The sequence below is a fragment of the Lissotriton helveticus genome, chromosome 5_1 (genome assembly GCF_964261635.1).
Source record: "Lissotriton helveticus chromosome 5_1, aLisHel1.1, whole genome shotgun sequence".
NCBI lineage: Eukaryota > Metazoa > Chordata > Amphibia > Caudata > Salamandridae > Lissotriton > Lissotriton helveticus.
Genome location: NC_136065.1, coordinates 125,076,923 through 125,095,492, shown reverse-complemented (window position 1 = coordinate 125,095,492; position 18,570 = coordinate 125,076,923). Strand labels below are relative to the sequence as shown.

The following is an 18,570-nucleotide window of genomic DNA, read 5'->3' as shown; positions in this document are numbered from 1 at the left end:
GGCCTCCGGGTAGTAACGCGCTTTACAAAACACAATTTCATTTCATTAATTTCATTTCAACATTTCAGGTGTCTGCCAGATGTGTTGTAGCCAGTACTTCAGTCTCAACATAGTGTGCTTTTCCTCCACCCAAAGGAAATTTACTGTCGCATTGTTCTTTCATCTCATGCTGTTGACTATGTACTGTATGATTCTGCTTTCAGAAAGTGCTTCTTTTGAAATGCCTGTGGGGCCCATTTAACATCTGGAAAGAATTCTCGATCATTACCCTGTTTACCACAATCATGTCTTTATCTCCTCTATTTATTCTATTCTGAAACAATCCTGTTTTTGCTATTTTTTTTGTGAATGCCTGTGTTTATATGCATGGGCACATTACAACAAGACCTATTGGAGTTGTTTACTGGTTTTAATGAGGTGACACTTCATTAGTCTTTAATAGTTCTACAGTAACATGGAGCAATACGTGTCCTTGAACACTTCAGGTCCTTTACACATATAGATTTACTCACATGTAGACTTGCTACTGCACCGAGTAGTGGCTTTGCACTTTTATGCTATTCATTTAAGTTTAAGTTTACTACTAGGTGTAGACTTACATGTCTTCACTCCCCTCAAACCCGGGGTGGTGCCTTCTAGAACAGGATTTACAAGAGTAAACTTACATCTGGTACCAGCTGTCACGGCTAGTTGGAAGTCTCCACCATCAAGGCAGAGATCTCCCTATGGTAACTTATATGGAAAATGACAAGTTTTAATATTTGTTTAAATTAAAAAAATATATTTTAATGTAATGTAAATGAACTTTAATTATTCTTAACCTACAATTAAAAGAACAAAATGCTACAGCACATTGACTCATTAAGTTAAGCGATTTATAAGTAAATAAATTCAATTTATTAGTTCAATTTCTATTATTTATCATTTAAAAATAATCTCACTCTGATTTTTATCACTCTGATTTGTATGTATAATTATTATTTAGTACATTTTATTCAAACATATTTTTCATTTATTTTAGACAATATTAAATGTTTATGAAAATGTAAAGATTTTTTTCAAATTAACTACTCATTTATTAAATATACTTTAACCCCTTCACTGCGGCGGCTATTCCGCCGCAGTGCTAAGGGGGCGGGGCGGAAGAGCAGCGGGCGCATGCTGGTGACGGAACCGCTCCGTCACCAGCGTTGGTTGCGCTGTGCTTATGACGGAGCGGTTCCGTCAAGGCCCGCCCAGCTCAATAGAACGCTCAGCGCAGGTGCGAAATCCGCGCAGGCGTGCCATAACGGAACCGCTCCGTCATCAGCACAGCGCGACCGCGGCTGATGACGGAGCGGTTCCGTCATCAGCAGGGGAGGGGTTAAAAATGAATGTAACATTATATACATTTATCAAATATATACAGGCATATATGTTTTCATAGATATATTTAAACAACTATACGTGTGTGTTTACATCTCTATACGTTTGTATGTATGTACATTAAAAGTAGGAAACATATTTTATTTAAAATCAATTCCTAGTGGATCTTCTTTTAAGTCCCTGCATATATCCTTTTTTATGGGAGTTTGTTGCAGTACCTGTAAGTGCAGAGTGTGCTTATGGACTTACCCTCGGTCTGAGCTGGAGTACATTTACAACTGTTATGGATCCCTTGGTAATAATGAGTTAGTGGGGAAATAGTAAATCCAATCCCAGTTCCCCATGTTATTCCACATTATTCTCTGGTGTTTCATATGTAGATTTTGGGTGCATTCAGTTGTACTGTAGTGAAATATACAGTAGCCATAGATGTACAGTTAATTTTTAAACTTGTTGGCTGTTGAATCCTATCAATCGACCTATCAGGATTTCCAGGGCTCCCATGGAGTTTGCTGTGCTTTCTTGGACTGAAATTCCAACATCCCTCAGCTTGCAACATAGCATCTGATGCACTGTACCTGTGCTCTCTTGTGCAGGTGAATTCATCAAAGCCTTGTATGAGTCGGATGAGAACTGCGAGGTGGATCCCGGCAAATGCTCAACATCTGACCTGGTTGAGCATCAGAGCAACTTAAAAATGTGCTGCGAGCTGGCGTTTTGTAAGATCATCAACTCCTACTGGTGAGTATCCAATGAGCCCTCATTATTTTCGCTTTATGCTGTGTCTGCACGTTTCATTAAGTTTAATGTAATGGACCCAATAGGATAGAGAATCAGGAAGCGAAGAAAGTATCAGGGAAAATGGATTAGATCATAAAACTATTTTGTATTAATGCCTAAGAGTATTTGTGTAACCCACACCAAGGTGCAGATGCCATTGAACTGCTTTAAATTGCAAGGGATTTTTTCCCCTTCCTTCGCAAGAGCTGATTTAAACTGACATGTAGGGCAATTTGCAATGTTTGGCTATTTTTATACGTAGAAAATACATGTTACAAGTTGGGTCATGCATGCTGTGGAGGGGAGGTGGAGTTGGGAGGAGTGTAGGTAGCTGAGAGGGTGTGTCTGAAAATAAATCTTTAGTTCTTCCCTCAGCTATTGGGAGAAAGTGACCTCCAGTGCTTGGGCGGGTCATTCCAGAGTCTGGGAGAGTGGCTGGACAAGGGTTGTTTCCTTGTCCTTCACTATTCCACATTCTCGCTGACCACTGATGTTCTCCACGTAGAGTGTGTGCATATCTGCCTGTGGTGGAGTGACTCTACTAGCGAGCCACGCTTCTCCATGTGAAAGGGATGATTACTATGGTCTTGCATTGGAAGCGAGCTGGGAGGCAGGGATATTCTTGCAGAGTTGGGGGCTCAAGAGTCCATACAATCGTCTTCACAGTTAGATTTAATGAGAATACACAAATCTAAGTATGTGGACAATTGATCACTCTCTGATCCTGTTAGATGAAAAACCAGACAGAGGCTCATTCCATTTCCACTACTTGTCCATTGGTGAGGACTCCATGGAAAGCAACATTTCTGCCATCAAACATCAAAGAGCAGCACCACATGGGGATGTGTGCCACGGTGCTACCAGTGCCACGTGCTGCGTAGTCCTTTGAGCATCACAAAAAACATATACTGAAGTTCTTGATTTTCAATGCAACCCTAACACAGATTGAGAACTCCTCCTTACTGCCAGTATTAAGATGGAGTCTTCCTTAAATCGTTAAAAAATATATATATAATGTTTTGAAGGCGGAAAGGCTACTAAAAATTCTAAAAGAGATCCCTCTTTCTTGGTTGGAAAAGGTTGCTTTCAAAGTACTGCACTCTGGATGGCTTTAGCCCTTAATTTTGGGGCAGCTAGCTAATGCTTCGATTAATATACAAGAACACCTAAATTCACATTATCTTCTTATGCCTATAATTGCAAATATGTGTAAGGGACGAAAAGTGTTATGTCTTGTACTGCTCCAATTACTTGGCCCCACTCCACCACATTATGGTTTCTGAAATCCAGTTATAATTTGACCACCACCTGCTTCAGACGCTGCTCCTGTAACATGCATATGGTTGCAAAGTGCCCAGAAGCACCTTGGTGCTAGGTGCACTCTATATCTAATACCTAAAATAAAACATAAAAAAGAAGGTTAGTTATTGTTAGCTGTTGGCCAGCCTTGTACACATATTCCCAACAATGAGTTAATTAAAACTCTACTTATAACAGGTAGATGATAAAGAGGTAGTTGGTTTATTGGTGTCCATCTCCCTCAGTGTATTGGACTCAACTAAAACCCTACCATCATTTTATTTGTCACATTTGTGGAAAAGTAAATTTTGCCATGTTCTGTGTCCCTACGTGTCGTCCATCATATGTTATGTGTGCATGATTAAATATGCATATGTACTCCCCATGTCCGATTAATGACGCAATTACAGTTGTGTCCACCTCTAGTATGCTAGTTTCCAGTCCTCGTGAATACTACGAATATCAGGCCTATGTAAAGATACGTTGCCACGTTTCTCAGTGTGCACGTTATTCTATTATAAAGTCCCCGTTTCTAGGCCTCAAAAAGGGCCCGGACACCAGATTCAGCTCCTGTCTCCTGAAGCCTCGCTGAGGAGCGATACAGCCCCCACCTGTATCCTCGACCCTTCACTTACTTCCTGCCTCGCAGTGCCCGGTCCAGCCTGGCTCAGTCTCTGAGTCTGCCAAGAATATGTTATGAGTCCAGTTATCAGTTCAGTCCTCCTTCTCTGCATTCCTAAGCTACTGAATCGCATCAATAGTTTCCGTCATTGTCTAGCCTTCACGTCTCCACGTTAGAGAAATACTGCATTTAATGGTCATTTAATATTCTTCAACACGCACTACATGTAGAATAATGCATGGTCCAGTCTTAGAATCAAGTTAGCCTTTCCCCTCCTAACTTCTAGTTTATATCAACATGTTCTCTAAACATCAGATACTAGATACTGTTTAGGTACATGTCGACCTGACTCTCCAGACTTCAGTCTCTGCTCCTAGCACAGAGTTCATAGCCCCCAGCTTCTCCTAGTGATACGTCATTGCCAGTTTGCGCGCACCACCAGGTTAGAGGTCCCGGCTCCTTAGGTAGCCCCCTCCATGGTTTCCGCCCCATTCATGACATATTCTGTTACGTTTGCATCACATGTCTATGTATACGCCCAGTTACACCTACTTTTACCCTTATCTTTCGCGACTGCTACGCGTCACGCCTTCTGCTCCACCCACTGCTACGCCTACTGCAATGTAATGCTATGTGTTCACGTTATGTATATATGCTCATGTATTGTTATTAAAAGTCAGCGCGCTCATCCCAGATCCAGCCCCAGCAGCTGCTGGGCCCTGTCATCCTATTCCTGCTGGGCCCTGTCATCCTATTCCTGCTGGGCCCTGTCGCCCTGTCATCCTATTCCTGCTGGGCCCTGTCATCCTATTCCTGCTGGGCCCTGTCGCCCTGTCATCCTATTCCTGCTGGGCCCTGCCATCCTATTCCTGTGCAGGTTGTCCTGTTCCTGTCCTTATGCTGTATTAAACCTGCAAAACTCCTACTACCTCGAATCTTGACTCTTATTTATTGAGCTATCTGTTATGATATATGTCTAGTCAAAAAGAGAGGTATTATTTATTTATTTACCACATAATGGCGCCCGAATAGGGACTTGCCCTTTCCCCACGCGTCGGTGAAGCCACGCCAACCCCCTGACCCTCTGCAGTCGTGACGGAACTCTTCTTCGCAGTGGCAGATATTTCTGCTCAAGTATCCCTCAGGCCCACGGAGGAGACGGAGGAGGCGGTCCAGCATCCAGACGAGACGGTGGAGGAACGCGGCGAGTCCCGACCAGAGCCCAAGCCAAGAGTCCAAGGTCCGAGGTATCCGGAGGTCCACCCGTAACTGAAGTCCGAAGTCCGAAGTTCGTCGTCCGTCGTCGTAGCAGTCCAGTCCAGTCTGAGGCCTTCCGTTCTTGCTGCCCGGTGAGTACCGTTACTGGGGTGGTATCTAGACAGGGTCAATTTAATTGACTCTGGTCTGTGGGTTGGTGGTACACAGTCCCACAAACGAAGTGTCCACTTCGGTGGATGCGGGTCCTGACGTGTCTCTTCACGAGACCGGTAAGTTTCGTACTGTTTCAGCAGTGCATCTAGTTTCTGTTCTAGTCAGTTTCTGTTCTCGAGAAAATTTATGTGTTCTGTTCTCAGTATTTCCAGGTAGTATTCTGTTCGAACTGATTATTTTAAATGTTTTTCATGTATTTCAATGTTGTGGTATGAATGGGGAATAAGTATCGTGTTCATTGTGTATTGTATTGTGTCTAGATTACAGTTCAGTCATGCCCATATTTTCCAAGTTACGTCAGTTAAAAACTAGAAAGGGTCTGCTGGAAGCAGCAGTTCCCGTCCCGCCCAGGGACAGTCCAGGTCACTTTATGTATCAGAAACATGGCATAAGTGCCATATTGTATCTAGATTTATGGGTAGAGTATACCAAACAGTTAGAAGAAAAGTATAGATGGCCCGTATCGGGTACATGGGATGCCGAATGCATCATGCGAGTAGAAGAAGCATTATGGAAAAAGAAAGCCAGACAATCACAGAAAGATGCCATTGAGTTATGGCGCAAAGAAGCTCATAGAAGAACTGAAAAAGAAATCAGAAAGTCAGAATTAAGTAGAGAATCCTTAGAACGAGCCCAAGAAAAAGAATTAATCGAGATAGGTGAACAAGTCAAAGCCGAACAATCAGACAGACAGAGGAATGCCCTTATTAAGGGTATGTATCCTCTTCTTGCCGAGGGCTTGCCAAAAGCGACCCCGGAGGCATCCAGTAATTTCCCGCCACCACTAGTTCCGACCAAGCTACGTCACAAACAGACCGCAGCTGATATTTTTATTTCATCCTATCTGGACGACACAGTCCCTGAATATGCAAATCCTGTTCGTGCTCCGCCAGTCCCAGTAAATCAGGCACATCCTGCTCCTCCAGACACCGGGGCACCCCATGCAGTACCTGCTACGGTACCCCCGGTCCAGCCAGCATTTCAATTTCCCGCTCCGCCACGAAGAATATCAGTCGACGATTCTAGTCTAGGGGCCGCAGGAGGAGGTCCTCCTCAAACCCCGCCGCCACGCAAGCGTTTATCAGCACTCGAATTACATGCTCAAGCATCACAGCGTACTCCCAAGAGTAATAAGTCTGTTGCAGAAATCAGGCAAGCCCTTGGCGAATGTGCCTATGACCCAGTCCCAGGCGAGAATAATATGGTTTTATATTCAGTACGCGTAAGGAGGGTGACCGAGTATCTAGTCACCCTACCCAATATGAAAGAAGATCTAGACAGAATCTATCGTTTCATCCGTACAGGGGATGATCCAGGAAGTATTAGTGATGCCATGTCTCAAAGGAAAGCTGAGATCCAGCGTATGATATTAAAGTTTTTAATTAACTGTCTAATAAGAGAACAAGATTACCCGTCTAAAGATCCGGCCGAAATGAAAATCCTGACAAAGTGGAGTGATAATATAGCCGAGGGTAAGCACAATACCATTAGTGCCATGGAGAGTATGTACAAGAAAATCCGTAGAGAAATAATAAAGATACACGAACAACGTAAAGCAGCACAAGTAAGCGAGAAAGAAAGTAACTCTGATCCTGAAGAGGTAGACGACGAGAATACTGCCAGAATAGCGTATGTAGGAAAATCTAGATTTCCAGATCGCCATTTACGCCTAGAACACAAGTCAATTTTCCATCATTCAGCACCAGAACAAGGTTCCCTAGAACAAGTGTTCCAAGCTACCGATCACATTCTGAAATCACGAATCGGTTACAGTGAATTAAGTACCATGCATGAACAAGAACTAGCCCGATCAGCAGTCCGATGGATTACTGATTCTACCACTTTTCCAGACGAAATAGTGGCACAAATGTTTCTGAAATTGCCCCCAGCCGAACAACGACTGGTGGGTATGTATATGATCCAGCACCTCATTACTTTGTATGAGGGTCAGCACTCTGATCCAGGTCCGTTACACGATATCCTGAACGAGTTACTCCAGTATAGATGGAGAGGTCTAGGTACCGATTTGATTAGTGTCATTCTAGAACAGCGCCACAAATATAGAATGTTTCTGAATCCGCATTTTGTTCATGTCTCACCCCCAGAAAGTAAACCATTTTACATGGAAAGACAGAACCCGTTACGAGAAGTGCATCCAGTTAAGACAGAGGACGGTGAAATGCAACGAGTGTTTGTATACACCCCAATAACAAAGATGGAACTCCTCGAAATGAAGAAATTAATTCCCTGTCATGACAAAGATCCAGCAGGGTTCCATAGAGAATTAAAAGACATGCTCCGTATGGGAGAATACACTTACCCAGATATTATTAAAATGTTAAAGGTCCTGTTGCCCGCAGGGGTGTATGAAAAGCTAAAGGAAAAAGAATGGGAGGTGGGAGAGAAAAAGATAGATTGGGCAGTTCTAGAAGCCGAAGACAAGGCACGAGTACCAGGTACCGGTCTTGGAGATAAATGCAAAGAATTACCAGAATTATTGATTCAAGTTTTACCCAGATTATTGACAACTAGAAAAGAAGACTGGGATGCAATCTCAGCCTGTAAACAGAAGCAAGACGAGGATATTAGTGATTTTTATTCTAGGTTTGAAAAATGTTTCAGCATCAACAGTGGCCTCAAGACAAGTAGTGAGTCATACCCTCACCTTTTTGTTACTAAATTAGTCGAGAATTCAAGTCCACCAATTAAAAATCGAGTTTTGAAAGTCGAAAGTACCTGGCAAGCTAATACCCCGTCCCAGATGCTCCAGATGCTCCAGTACCACCAGAATAGAATCAGGGAAGAGCAAGAACACGAGAGAAAACGTATGAAAGACACGAAAATGAAAGTACTAGTTGCACAATCTGTTCCTCAAGACAGTCAGAAGAGGGGTCCGAATCAAGCCAGTCATCCTGCAGCTCCCGTTAAAGGGAACTGCAACTATTGTAAACAGCCAGGTCATTTTATAAACGAGTGTGCAGTTCTGAAACACAACATAGCTACTGGTAAGACAAAAGAAAGACCACGTCCGCCTAGACAAGAACAAGTTTCACAGACTCCTCAGCCACAGAATGCACAACAGATAGTTACAGCACCGCAGCCTATTGCTGCAACACAGCATGTTACATCGCAGATGTACCAGTATGCACAGTCTGAGTATCCAGAGTACCAGCAGTATTCATGAAACAGCCTAGAGAGGGAGGTAGGCTTGCCTCTCATCGAGATACCTGTAGATCAAGAAGGTCCCTATGTTCACAGTCAAGTATTAGGGAAAGACAGAAAGTTTTTGATTGATACAGGGGCAAGTAGGACCACAATTAGTCATGCCGAAGTTCCAGGGGCTCCGCTCTCAGGCTCAAGAAATGTTTCCCTTGGATTTTCAGGAAAACCTATCGTAAATGAGATTTCAAAGCCAGTTACTCTAGAAGTAGGTCCATTGTCCCGCACTACTGATCTGTTACTTACTAAATCATGTCCAGAAAATCTATTAGGCATTAAAACACTGAAAGAGTTAGGTGCAGTTATATGCTGTTCCCCAGAGGGAATACGATTGTTCCTACGTGACTTTAAGGGTCACTATGTATTACGAGATTTTGATTCAAGACTGTCTAATGTTCCACAGCATTTATGGGCGCAAGGTCCAACTGATGTAGGTTATATGCAAATCACACCTTATCGTGTGACTCTCAAACCAGGTGTAGTGTTACCACGAATCAGACAGTACAGATTGCCACCCGAGGCTGTAGCAGCCTTATCCAAAATTATTGACGAGCTCATCGCTCAAGGAGTAGTTGTAGAAACTGACTCCAATGTATGCAACTCTCCGATCATTCCAGTCATGAAACGTACTGATCCAAATGCACCCCCAGTATATCGATTAGTGATCGACCTACGAGAACTTAATAAATGTATTATTCCGCAGTATCCAGTTGTCCCAGACATTTCTTCCCTATTGACAGCCATTGATTCCGAAGCCATGTTCTTTACTGTCATAGACCTCAAGAATGCATTTTTCAGTGTTCCTATTCATCCAGACAGCCAGTTCCTTTTCGGATTCTGTTTAAATGGAAGGAGCTATATGTTCACACGCGCTCCTCAAGGTTTCACAGAAAGTCCTAGTATTTACAGTCAAGCACTTAAGAGACAACTAGACAACATTCACATGCCAACTGACACTGCCCTGCTCCAGTATGTCGATGATCTACTGATCACAGCCCGTTCTGAACGTGCTTGCGAGCGAGCATCACTGACAGTTCTGTATTTCCTAGCCGAGATGGGGCACAAGGTGTCCCCTTCGAAGCTTCAATTCTGTGTCCAGCAAGTGGTATACTTAGGACACTTACTGTCCAAGAGGGGTAGGCAGTTGACACCAGACCGTATCCAGTTAATAGCGAGTCTTCCTCAGCCCAAGACCCAGAAGGAGGTACGTGCTTTTATCGGCCTTACTTCTTACTGTAGACAATGGATTCCCCAGTATGCATTTCTAGCCAAGCCACTGATACAGTTAACGACCCAGGAGGCAGCCGTACCGACTGTCCTCCCTTGGACATCTGAACATACACTTAGTTTCAATGAGTTAAAGAAAGCCCTATGCCAAGCTCCAGTTCTAGCTACACCGAACTACAGTAAGCCTTTTACACTTTTCGTCACAGAACGCGAAGGTACAGCATTATCTGTTCTCACACAAGATCAAGCAGGACAATACAAGCCCTGTGCTTATTTTTCTAGCACATTAGATCCAGTCGCCCAGGCTTTGCCTGCGTGCCTCAAGTCAGTTGCAGCCACAGCACTAGCTATCAGACAAAGTGATTCCATAGTTTTAGGACACTCTCTGACAGTACAAGTTCCACATTCTGTGGAAGTTCTTCTGAACCGAACACAAACTCAGCACTTGACAATTGCACGTTTAACAGGTTATGAATTGACACTGTTCCAGCCACACATAGAAATCAGACGCTGCAACATTTTAAATCCTGCTACATTGTTACCATCAGTTAATTCAAATCCTGACCCACATGACTGTGTGGAAGTAGTTAACATTACGACAAAGCCAAGACAAGATCTGACAGATACTCCGTTACCAGATCCCGACCTGACACTTTATGTGGATGGTTCATGTATGAGAACAAGTACAGGAGAACTAGTCGCCGCGTATGCAGTGACTACTGACACTGAAGTTATTAAAACACACCGTATTGATACCCTGTCCGCTCAAGCAGCAGAGCTAGTTGCTCTGACACAAGCCTGCATACACGCCAAGAACTTGAAAGTTAATGTTTACACAGATTCACGCTACGCATTTGGAGTCGTACACGACTTTGGAGTGCTCTGGCAGGAGAGAGGTTTCATGACTTCTCATGGAACCAAGATTCAGCATGGTCTCCTTATTCAAGCTCTGTTAGATGCCATACATTTACCGACATCTATCGCTATCATGAAGTGCAAAGCACATACGAAGGTCACTGACATTATTTCCCAAGGTAATGATCTAGCAGATCGCACAGCCAAGCTTACAGCACAGACTCCAGACATTCCAGTTAACATGACACATACTCCAGATCCGATTACATGTATGACAGTTAAGGACCCTACACAAGATGTCATAGATATCCAGTTACATGCTACTCCCGAAGAAATCAAGAAATGGTCCGAACAAGGAGGGGTCCAGACAGATCAAGGATGGTTAACAAAGGGTAGAGCCACATGGTTTCTCCCCGACTCTATGGTTCAAGTCATTATTAATACCGCACATAGTCCAGCACATTTAGGAGAAAAAGCTATGTTAGACAGTATCCAGAATATTTGGTTCAACAAGCATTTACGAGCTGCAGCTAAGCAGAAAGTCCGTACCTGTATGATATGTTGTCAGTTTAATCCAGGTAAAAGTGTCCCGGTGGAACAAGGTGGTTTCCAGCCCCCTGACCACCCTTTTGAAGTCCTCCAGATGGATTATATTCAGATGGAGCGATGTCGAGGTTTCAAGTATGTCCTTGTAGTTGTATGCGCTTTGTCCAGGTGGACAGAAGCATATCCAGTCCCAGATTACACAGCCGCGACCACTGCCAAGCAGTTGGTTCGTGAGTTTTTCCCTCGTTATGGACTCCCTAGAGTCGTATATTCTGATAACGGCCAGCCATTCTCCTCAGAGTTAATGAAGCACGTTTCCCTTTTGCTAGGGTACCAGTGGAAGTTCCATTGTGTACGCCATCCTGAAGCAGCCGGTCTCGTAGAGAGACATAACCAGACCCTGAAAATCCGAATCGCCAAAGTATGTAAAGAAAAAGGTGTGGACTGGCTAGTAGCTCTGCCAGTCGCTTTGTTTTATATGCGCATGGTCGCACATTCCAGATCAGGTCTGTCCCCGTATGAGGTCGTTTTCGGCCGCCCCCCAAATATGTGGGGTACTCCTAGACCCCGAAGTATTACCGATGTTTCAAGTAATATGCTGACAGATTACCTAGCTTCCTTGATGTCTGCCCTCAACTCATGTCGTTCACAGGTTGCTGCCGCATTTCCAGACAATACCGAGGTGGCACCGCATGAAATCGTTCCAGGATCCATGGTGATGGTCCGCAACTTTGACAGATCAAGTCCGCTGGAGCCTCGATGGAAAGAGCCCCGACAGGTCCTCCTCACCACCCGTACAGCCGTGAAGTTGGAAGGACGCCGAGGCTGGGTGCACCTTTCTCATGTTAAACTTTTTAATGGACTAAAACCCGTCTTAAAGAACATTTCCCAGGATTTGAAGGATTGCCCGAATATTGTTTTCAAGGACTGTCCCGCAAAAGACATTGCTACAACCCCTCCCCTGTTAGAGAAAACTCCGCAGCAGGAGTATAAACAGAAACTACGGTCTAGTAAAATAAGTCAGCCAGTTTGATTGTCTAAGTCCTCCCCTAGGTGAAACGGTTAGACTGTTTCTGACATGTATAAAATAGACCCCCATAGTGAGAGAGTTAGTCAAAACTCAATCCGATGTATCGTTTTTCTATGTTTCATATTGTTTTCCAGCCTTATGATTTCCTGCACCAGTTATGCATTTTACCTATGTTTCCCAGTTTCACATGTAAATAAGTCTACTAATGCTACAGTAGAGCACACGTTTAGTGATCTGCCCCCCTCATGAACTGTCCTACCGCCTCGCTATGCGTAATAACTCATTTATCCGTATGTTACATTACTCACACCAGACCAGCAATGCCACTAATTGTTGGGTGTGTGGTCGACTCCCCCCTTTCCAGACCCCGAAGGGAGTTCTGCCACTTTTTCCTTATCCATTTTCACATAATGGTTCGTGTGGAGCATGGTCCACGTTAACGTCATCCTCAACAGATATGTCTTTTCTTAACAGTACATGTTTCCCAGACAAGCAAGGTTTCCCCCACAGAACAGGGTTAGATCTAGAAAATGAAGTGTATAATTTAGGTAATTATTCGTCGAATTTTATGGTCTTGAATGTTCAGTCTGATACTACTCCAGACTTACCTGCTATTTCAGTATTACCAGTCAAAGGCGAATTATGTGTCCGAAATAATGGTTCCGTACATGTAGGACATAGTGATTGTACTACTGTTGTCAAGTATAGTGACAGTGGGAAATCTATCTTCAAAGCTTCACGTCATTCTTATTTCATTTGTGGTCAGACCGCATATATTCGTCTGCCCCTCGATTGGGAGGGAACCTGTTACATTGCCTTCCTACTGCCACCAGTTTTCCTAGCCCCACCTGATTATCATAGAAACACACATCTAGTACACATTAGACATAGAAGGGAGTCCCCAATTGTCGATTATACTGAAACTGCTCTAGAACAATATACAGATTTCAATAGAGGTTTCTTTTTCTTTATAGGACCTATCCAGAATAGTAAGCTAATCCGTAGGTTAACCAGAACCCTTGAAGCTGTAATAAATGAGACTGCCTCTGCTCTAGGTAACTTAACCGAAGAGCAATCTGCTATGAGATTTGTCGTTTTGCAAAATCGTCTCGTCCTTGACGTCATACTGGCCGATAGGGGCGGGGCCTGTAGAGTCATTGGATCTAGTTGCTGCATTTTCATTCCAAATAACGCGCCGTCTGTTTATTCAGCTATAACCAGACTCCATAAAATTGCCCATCTGTTACACCAAGATCCAGGCACCTGGACATGGTCCGGTTGGTTCTGGAATATAATTTCCGCATGGGGATGGAAAGTCTTGTCCTTCCTAGGTATAGCAGTAGCGATCATATTCAGCTGCTGCCTCTGTATACAATGTGGCCCTGCGATTTGCGGCATTTGTGCTACCTCTTGTATTCCTAGTTCCAAGCCCTGTTCTAAATCCCGTTCCAAGAGAATTCAAGATGAGCAAATGATACTGTATGAAATGATAGATGGTATCATGAATATTGATGTTTCCTGATGGAAACGTAGTGACAAGGAGGGAATGTGGAAAAGTAAATTTTGCCATGTTCTGTGTCCCTACGTGTCGTCCATCATATGTTATGTGTGCATGATTAAATATGCATATGTACTCCCCATGTCCGATTAATGACGCAATTACAGTTGTGTCCACCTCTAGTATGCTAGTTTCCAGTCCTCGTGAATACTACGAATATCAGGCCTATGTAAAGATACGTTGCCACGTTTCTCAGTGTGCACGTTATTCTATTATAAAGTCCCCGTTTCTAGGCCTCAAAAAGGGCCCGGACACCAGATTCAGCTCCTGTCTCCTGAAGCCTCGCTGAGGAGCGATACAGCCCCCACCTGTATCCTCGACCCTTCACTTACTTCCTGCCTCGCAGTGCCCGGTCCAGCCTGGCTCAGTCTCTGAGTCTGCCAAGAATATGTTATGAGTCCAGTTATCAGTTCAGTCCTCCTTCTCTGCATTCCTAAGCTACTGAATCGCATCAATAGTTTCCGTCATTGTCTAGCCTTCACGTCTCCACGTTAGAGAAATACTGCATTTAATGGTCATTTAATATTCTTCAACACGCACTACATGTAGAATAATGCATGGTCCAGTCTTAGAATCAAGTTAGCCTTTCCCCTCCTAACTTCTAGTTTATATCAACATGTTCTCTAAACATCAGATACTAGATACTGTTTAGGTACATGTCGCCCTGACTCTCCAGACTTCAGTCTCTGCTCCTAGCACAGAGTTCATAGCCCCCAGCTTCTCCTAGTGATACGTCATTGCCAGTTTGCGCGCACCACCAGGTTAGAGGTCCCGGCTCCTTAGGTAGCCCCCTCCATGGTTTCCGCCCCATTCATGACATATTCTGTTACGTTTGCATCACATGTCTATGTATACGCCCAGTTACACCTACTTTTACCCTTATCTTTCGCGACTGCTACGCGTCACGCCTTCTGCTCCACCCACTGCTACGCCTACTGCAATGTAATGCTATGTGTTCACGTTATGTATATATGCTCATGTATTGTTATTAAAAGTCAGCGCGCTCATCCCAGATCCAGCCCCAGCAGCTGCTGGGCCCTGTCATCCTATTCCTGCTGGGCCCTGTCATCCTATTCCTGCTGGGCCCTGTCGCCCTGTCATCCTATTCCTGCTGGGCCCTGTCATCCTATTCCTGCTGGGCCCTGTCATCCTATTCCTGCTGGGCCCTGTCGCCCTGTCATCCTATTCCTGCTGGGCCCTGCCATCCTATTCCTGTGCAGGTTGTCCTGTTCCTGTCCTTATGCTGTATTAAACCTGCAAAACTCCTACTACCTCGAATCTTGACTCTTATTTATTGAGCTATCTGTTATGATATATGTCTAGTCAAAAAGAGAGGTATTATTTATTTATTTACCACACATTAACCAATATTATCGCATTGTGGCTCGCTGTTGAGTCCTATAACAGTTGATAAAGGTCTTCTTCAAAAGTTATATATCATAGCTGCAGTCATTATAGCTAGAGGCTGAAGGGCTCTAATGCTACTAGAACATTCCAACTTCCTAAAATAAACAGGGAGAAACAGAAAGACAAGCATTGGCAGTCATTGTTGGCTTTAAGCCACTTGATTGTCTTCAGTGGAGCTACCAACATTCCAGTATTCTAATAACCATTTGTAAAATAGTAGAACCATGTAATCTTCATTAATCAAACTCAATTGCTCCAGAGAAACTCAGTCTGATCAATAAACATCACGGGACCCTAAGGAAAGGACACCCAGGGGCAGATGTATCAACATCCTGATTTGTGAATCTAAAATAGCGATTTTTTAGAAATCACTATTTGAGATTTGCAAAGAGGGATGTATGTCGAAAATCACAATTGTTTTGCGATTTCTTAAAATTCCTTAATTGCGATTTGCAAATTGCGAGTCGCAATTAAGGAATAATTTCCCATTCATTTCTATGGGCCAGGAGGCCCGTAGGAATGAATGGGAAGTTATTCTCAATTTGCGATTCGCAATTTGAGAATCGCAAATTGAGAATAATTTCAAGGGTGCATGGGTGTCATAAGGACACCCTGATGCACCCCTGAAATGAGCATGTCTGCGCATATGGCGCACATTCATGCCCTAAGGGCATGTATGTGAGCCATATAGCACCTTCACAAATGCCAAAAAGTGCATTTGTGAAAAAAATCGCAAATTACCACCAACTCGAAGTTGGTGGTAATTTGTGATTTCTTAAGGAGAATTCGCAAAAATTAAGTGCTTGTTGCATAGCATTTAAGGAATCGCAATTTGCGATTCCTTAAATGCTTACGCAAAATTAAGGAATCGCAAATTTTGTGGGTCCTTAATTTTGCGATGCGATTTCCCTAATACATACCATTTAGCGAATTTTTTGTCGCAAACGCTGCTTTTTTTCTAATCGCAGTGTTTGCGACAAAAAATTGCCTTGATACATCTGCCCCCCCAGACTTTTAAAGCGATTGGTGCCGTTCATGAGATAGAAGTGCGCTATAAAGATGCGGAAAAGACAACATAACGGTAATTCTTGAGCATAAATTTGCTTTCTTTTCTCAAAAGACGGGTTTTGAGTCTCATGGGTTCTACCAGTTTGAAGTACGAACATAAACAATAGTACATGAGCTTATGTCACATGGATAACCCATAAGGGGCTTCGTAACTGAGACATGACTCTCCTCACCCCAACACGTCTGCATTGTTCCTTCAGATCACTCTTGAAAAAGGGCTGATAGATACTTTTTCAGCTCTTATCTTTTAGGTATTGTTCAAATGTGCACAAATGAGGCAATGTTTTTCATACTAAGTACTGAAAGTATCTCATTGCCTTTACACTATGCCTTAAAACTGTCATTGCATACCCTCTCCACACTAGGACAGAGGATTCCACCAGAGTTATCTGGAATTTCTGACTGCCTCCACACCATTGATTGCCCAGCATGGGTTGGCCCTCAGGACTTTTATCCTCCATGTGGAGGATCCTGTAAAGAGTTTTGCACTCAGATGCCAGAAAATAGAGATTTAATGGGGATCAAGGGGTATTGTGATTGGGTTTATGGAGATGACTGCATCAGCGGGTTGGAATGAGAGCCAAAAGGGAGTGCAAAATTGGCATATTTTGCTTTCGTGTAATTGCACAAATGTTTATGGAAATTATGCGAAATTACATGAATTACTTACCCGGCATTAAGCGCTATGTTTTGGTGCATAATAATAAGTCATGAGAGGCTGCATTTTGCGCTGCTGCTTCTGCTGGCTTTTCGAATCATTCAAGCGCTATAATTTGCCACAGAGTAATTTACTTAACAAGCGTAATGGTGGTATTTCAGGAATTTCACATAACAAGCGCAATGTGAAATTCCTGAAATTATGCCAATTGTGCTGCTGTAATTTAAATTTTACCAGGGACTTACTGCTGCCTGTGTATCAAGGGCATCTTGGAAGGGATTCTGCACCACCAGCCCTCCACTGGCTTACAAGTAGAATGCACAATGCAAATGCTTGGTCTACATGCGGTCAGCCAGCGTACGAGTGTTTCGGGCTCAATTATACTCCAACCGACATCTCGGGGCACTGAAAGATGCTGACCAGCCCAGGCGCACCCTGACAAGCTGTGGAGTTCCTATGTAAAGGTAGACTTTGACACCACTCCCATTGTTTCCCTAAGATCCCTCCCCTTTTATCAATGCTCATCTTAAGAACCATTCTATTTATTTCAGACCCTCTGAGTAATTTCAACCCGTTGTCAAATAAAGGATTTATCAAAATCATGCAGTTCTTAGCACACCTGAGGGGCTGAGGTCTCAGTTGAGAACTTTGTTGTTACTCAAAACGATGATCAATAATCCCCATTTGATTTGATAATGTCTTGCCAATCAACATGAAGGCTACACTCATTTACTGAAGTATCACAAAAGATTTATCAAATATCCTAGGAGCAGTGTTATTTGTCCCTTTAAATGTAGGGTGCTTTTTTGGTTCTATTGTTTGAGGACTTGTAGATTATTGCACTATATCTATATCCCTGTCCCTTGTTGACTGAATGCTAGCTTCTGATTCAATTTCTCAGTTTATTATCTCTGTGCCATATTTTTAGAGAAGGGATTCATTTACATATGTGAGTTGTAAATGGAAAATATTTACATAATATTTACATAATATCCAGGTGGCTCTTGTCTTTATAGACCAATGATGAAGCTCCATCCTACACAGAGAGCTAGGCTGATCCCACATTTTGTGTTTGGTGATTTCATCATGATTTTAATGTTAATGCAATTAAAGGATTTGCCCAAAACTTTGTACCAAAATAATCTTCATTTAAGTCTCTAAAGTTAAGTCAAGTGAACCGTGTTTGCCTATAATAGCGATGGAGTGACGGTTCCAAATGTTTTACGCAGAGTAGACAGGCGGTCCTTGACCCATCAACTTGATGGACATATGTAAGGAGACGTCTCAGCCCCAGTTTTCCCAGAGTGCTGTTAAGAGAACTCTACCTGGTGTCAGCAAAGGAAGCCTTAAAGCAATGCTCTGGGCCTGCAGGAGAGCACGGCGCCAGCGAGGATACTGTTCGGCATCAGTTACAAAGAGCTTTATTCTTATGTGCGGTCAACCTGACCAGACCATCCAAGCCTTAAATTGTTTAAGGGATTGCAGCTTTACCAGGCGAATCACGC

The 18,570-nt window shown here is 43.3% G+C and overlaps 1 protein-coding gene across 12 annotated transcripts in view; it reads left to right on the top strand.

Annotated features, from left to right (window-relative positions):
- DAB2IP (DAB2 interacting protein) overlaps positions 1-18,570 on the top strand; it is a 1,475,985-nt gene that overhangs the window by 1,244,834 nt on the left and 212,581 nt on the right. For all 12 annotated transcript variants that reach the window (XM_078641853.1, XM_078641861.1, XM_078641852.1 and 9 more), the window contains one exon: positions 1,962-2,106. In XM_078641853.1, the coding sequence (XP_078497979.1) occupies positions 1,962-2,106 (145 nt within the window). The remainder of the gene's footprint in view (positions 1-1,961; positions 2,107-18,570) is intronic.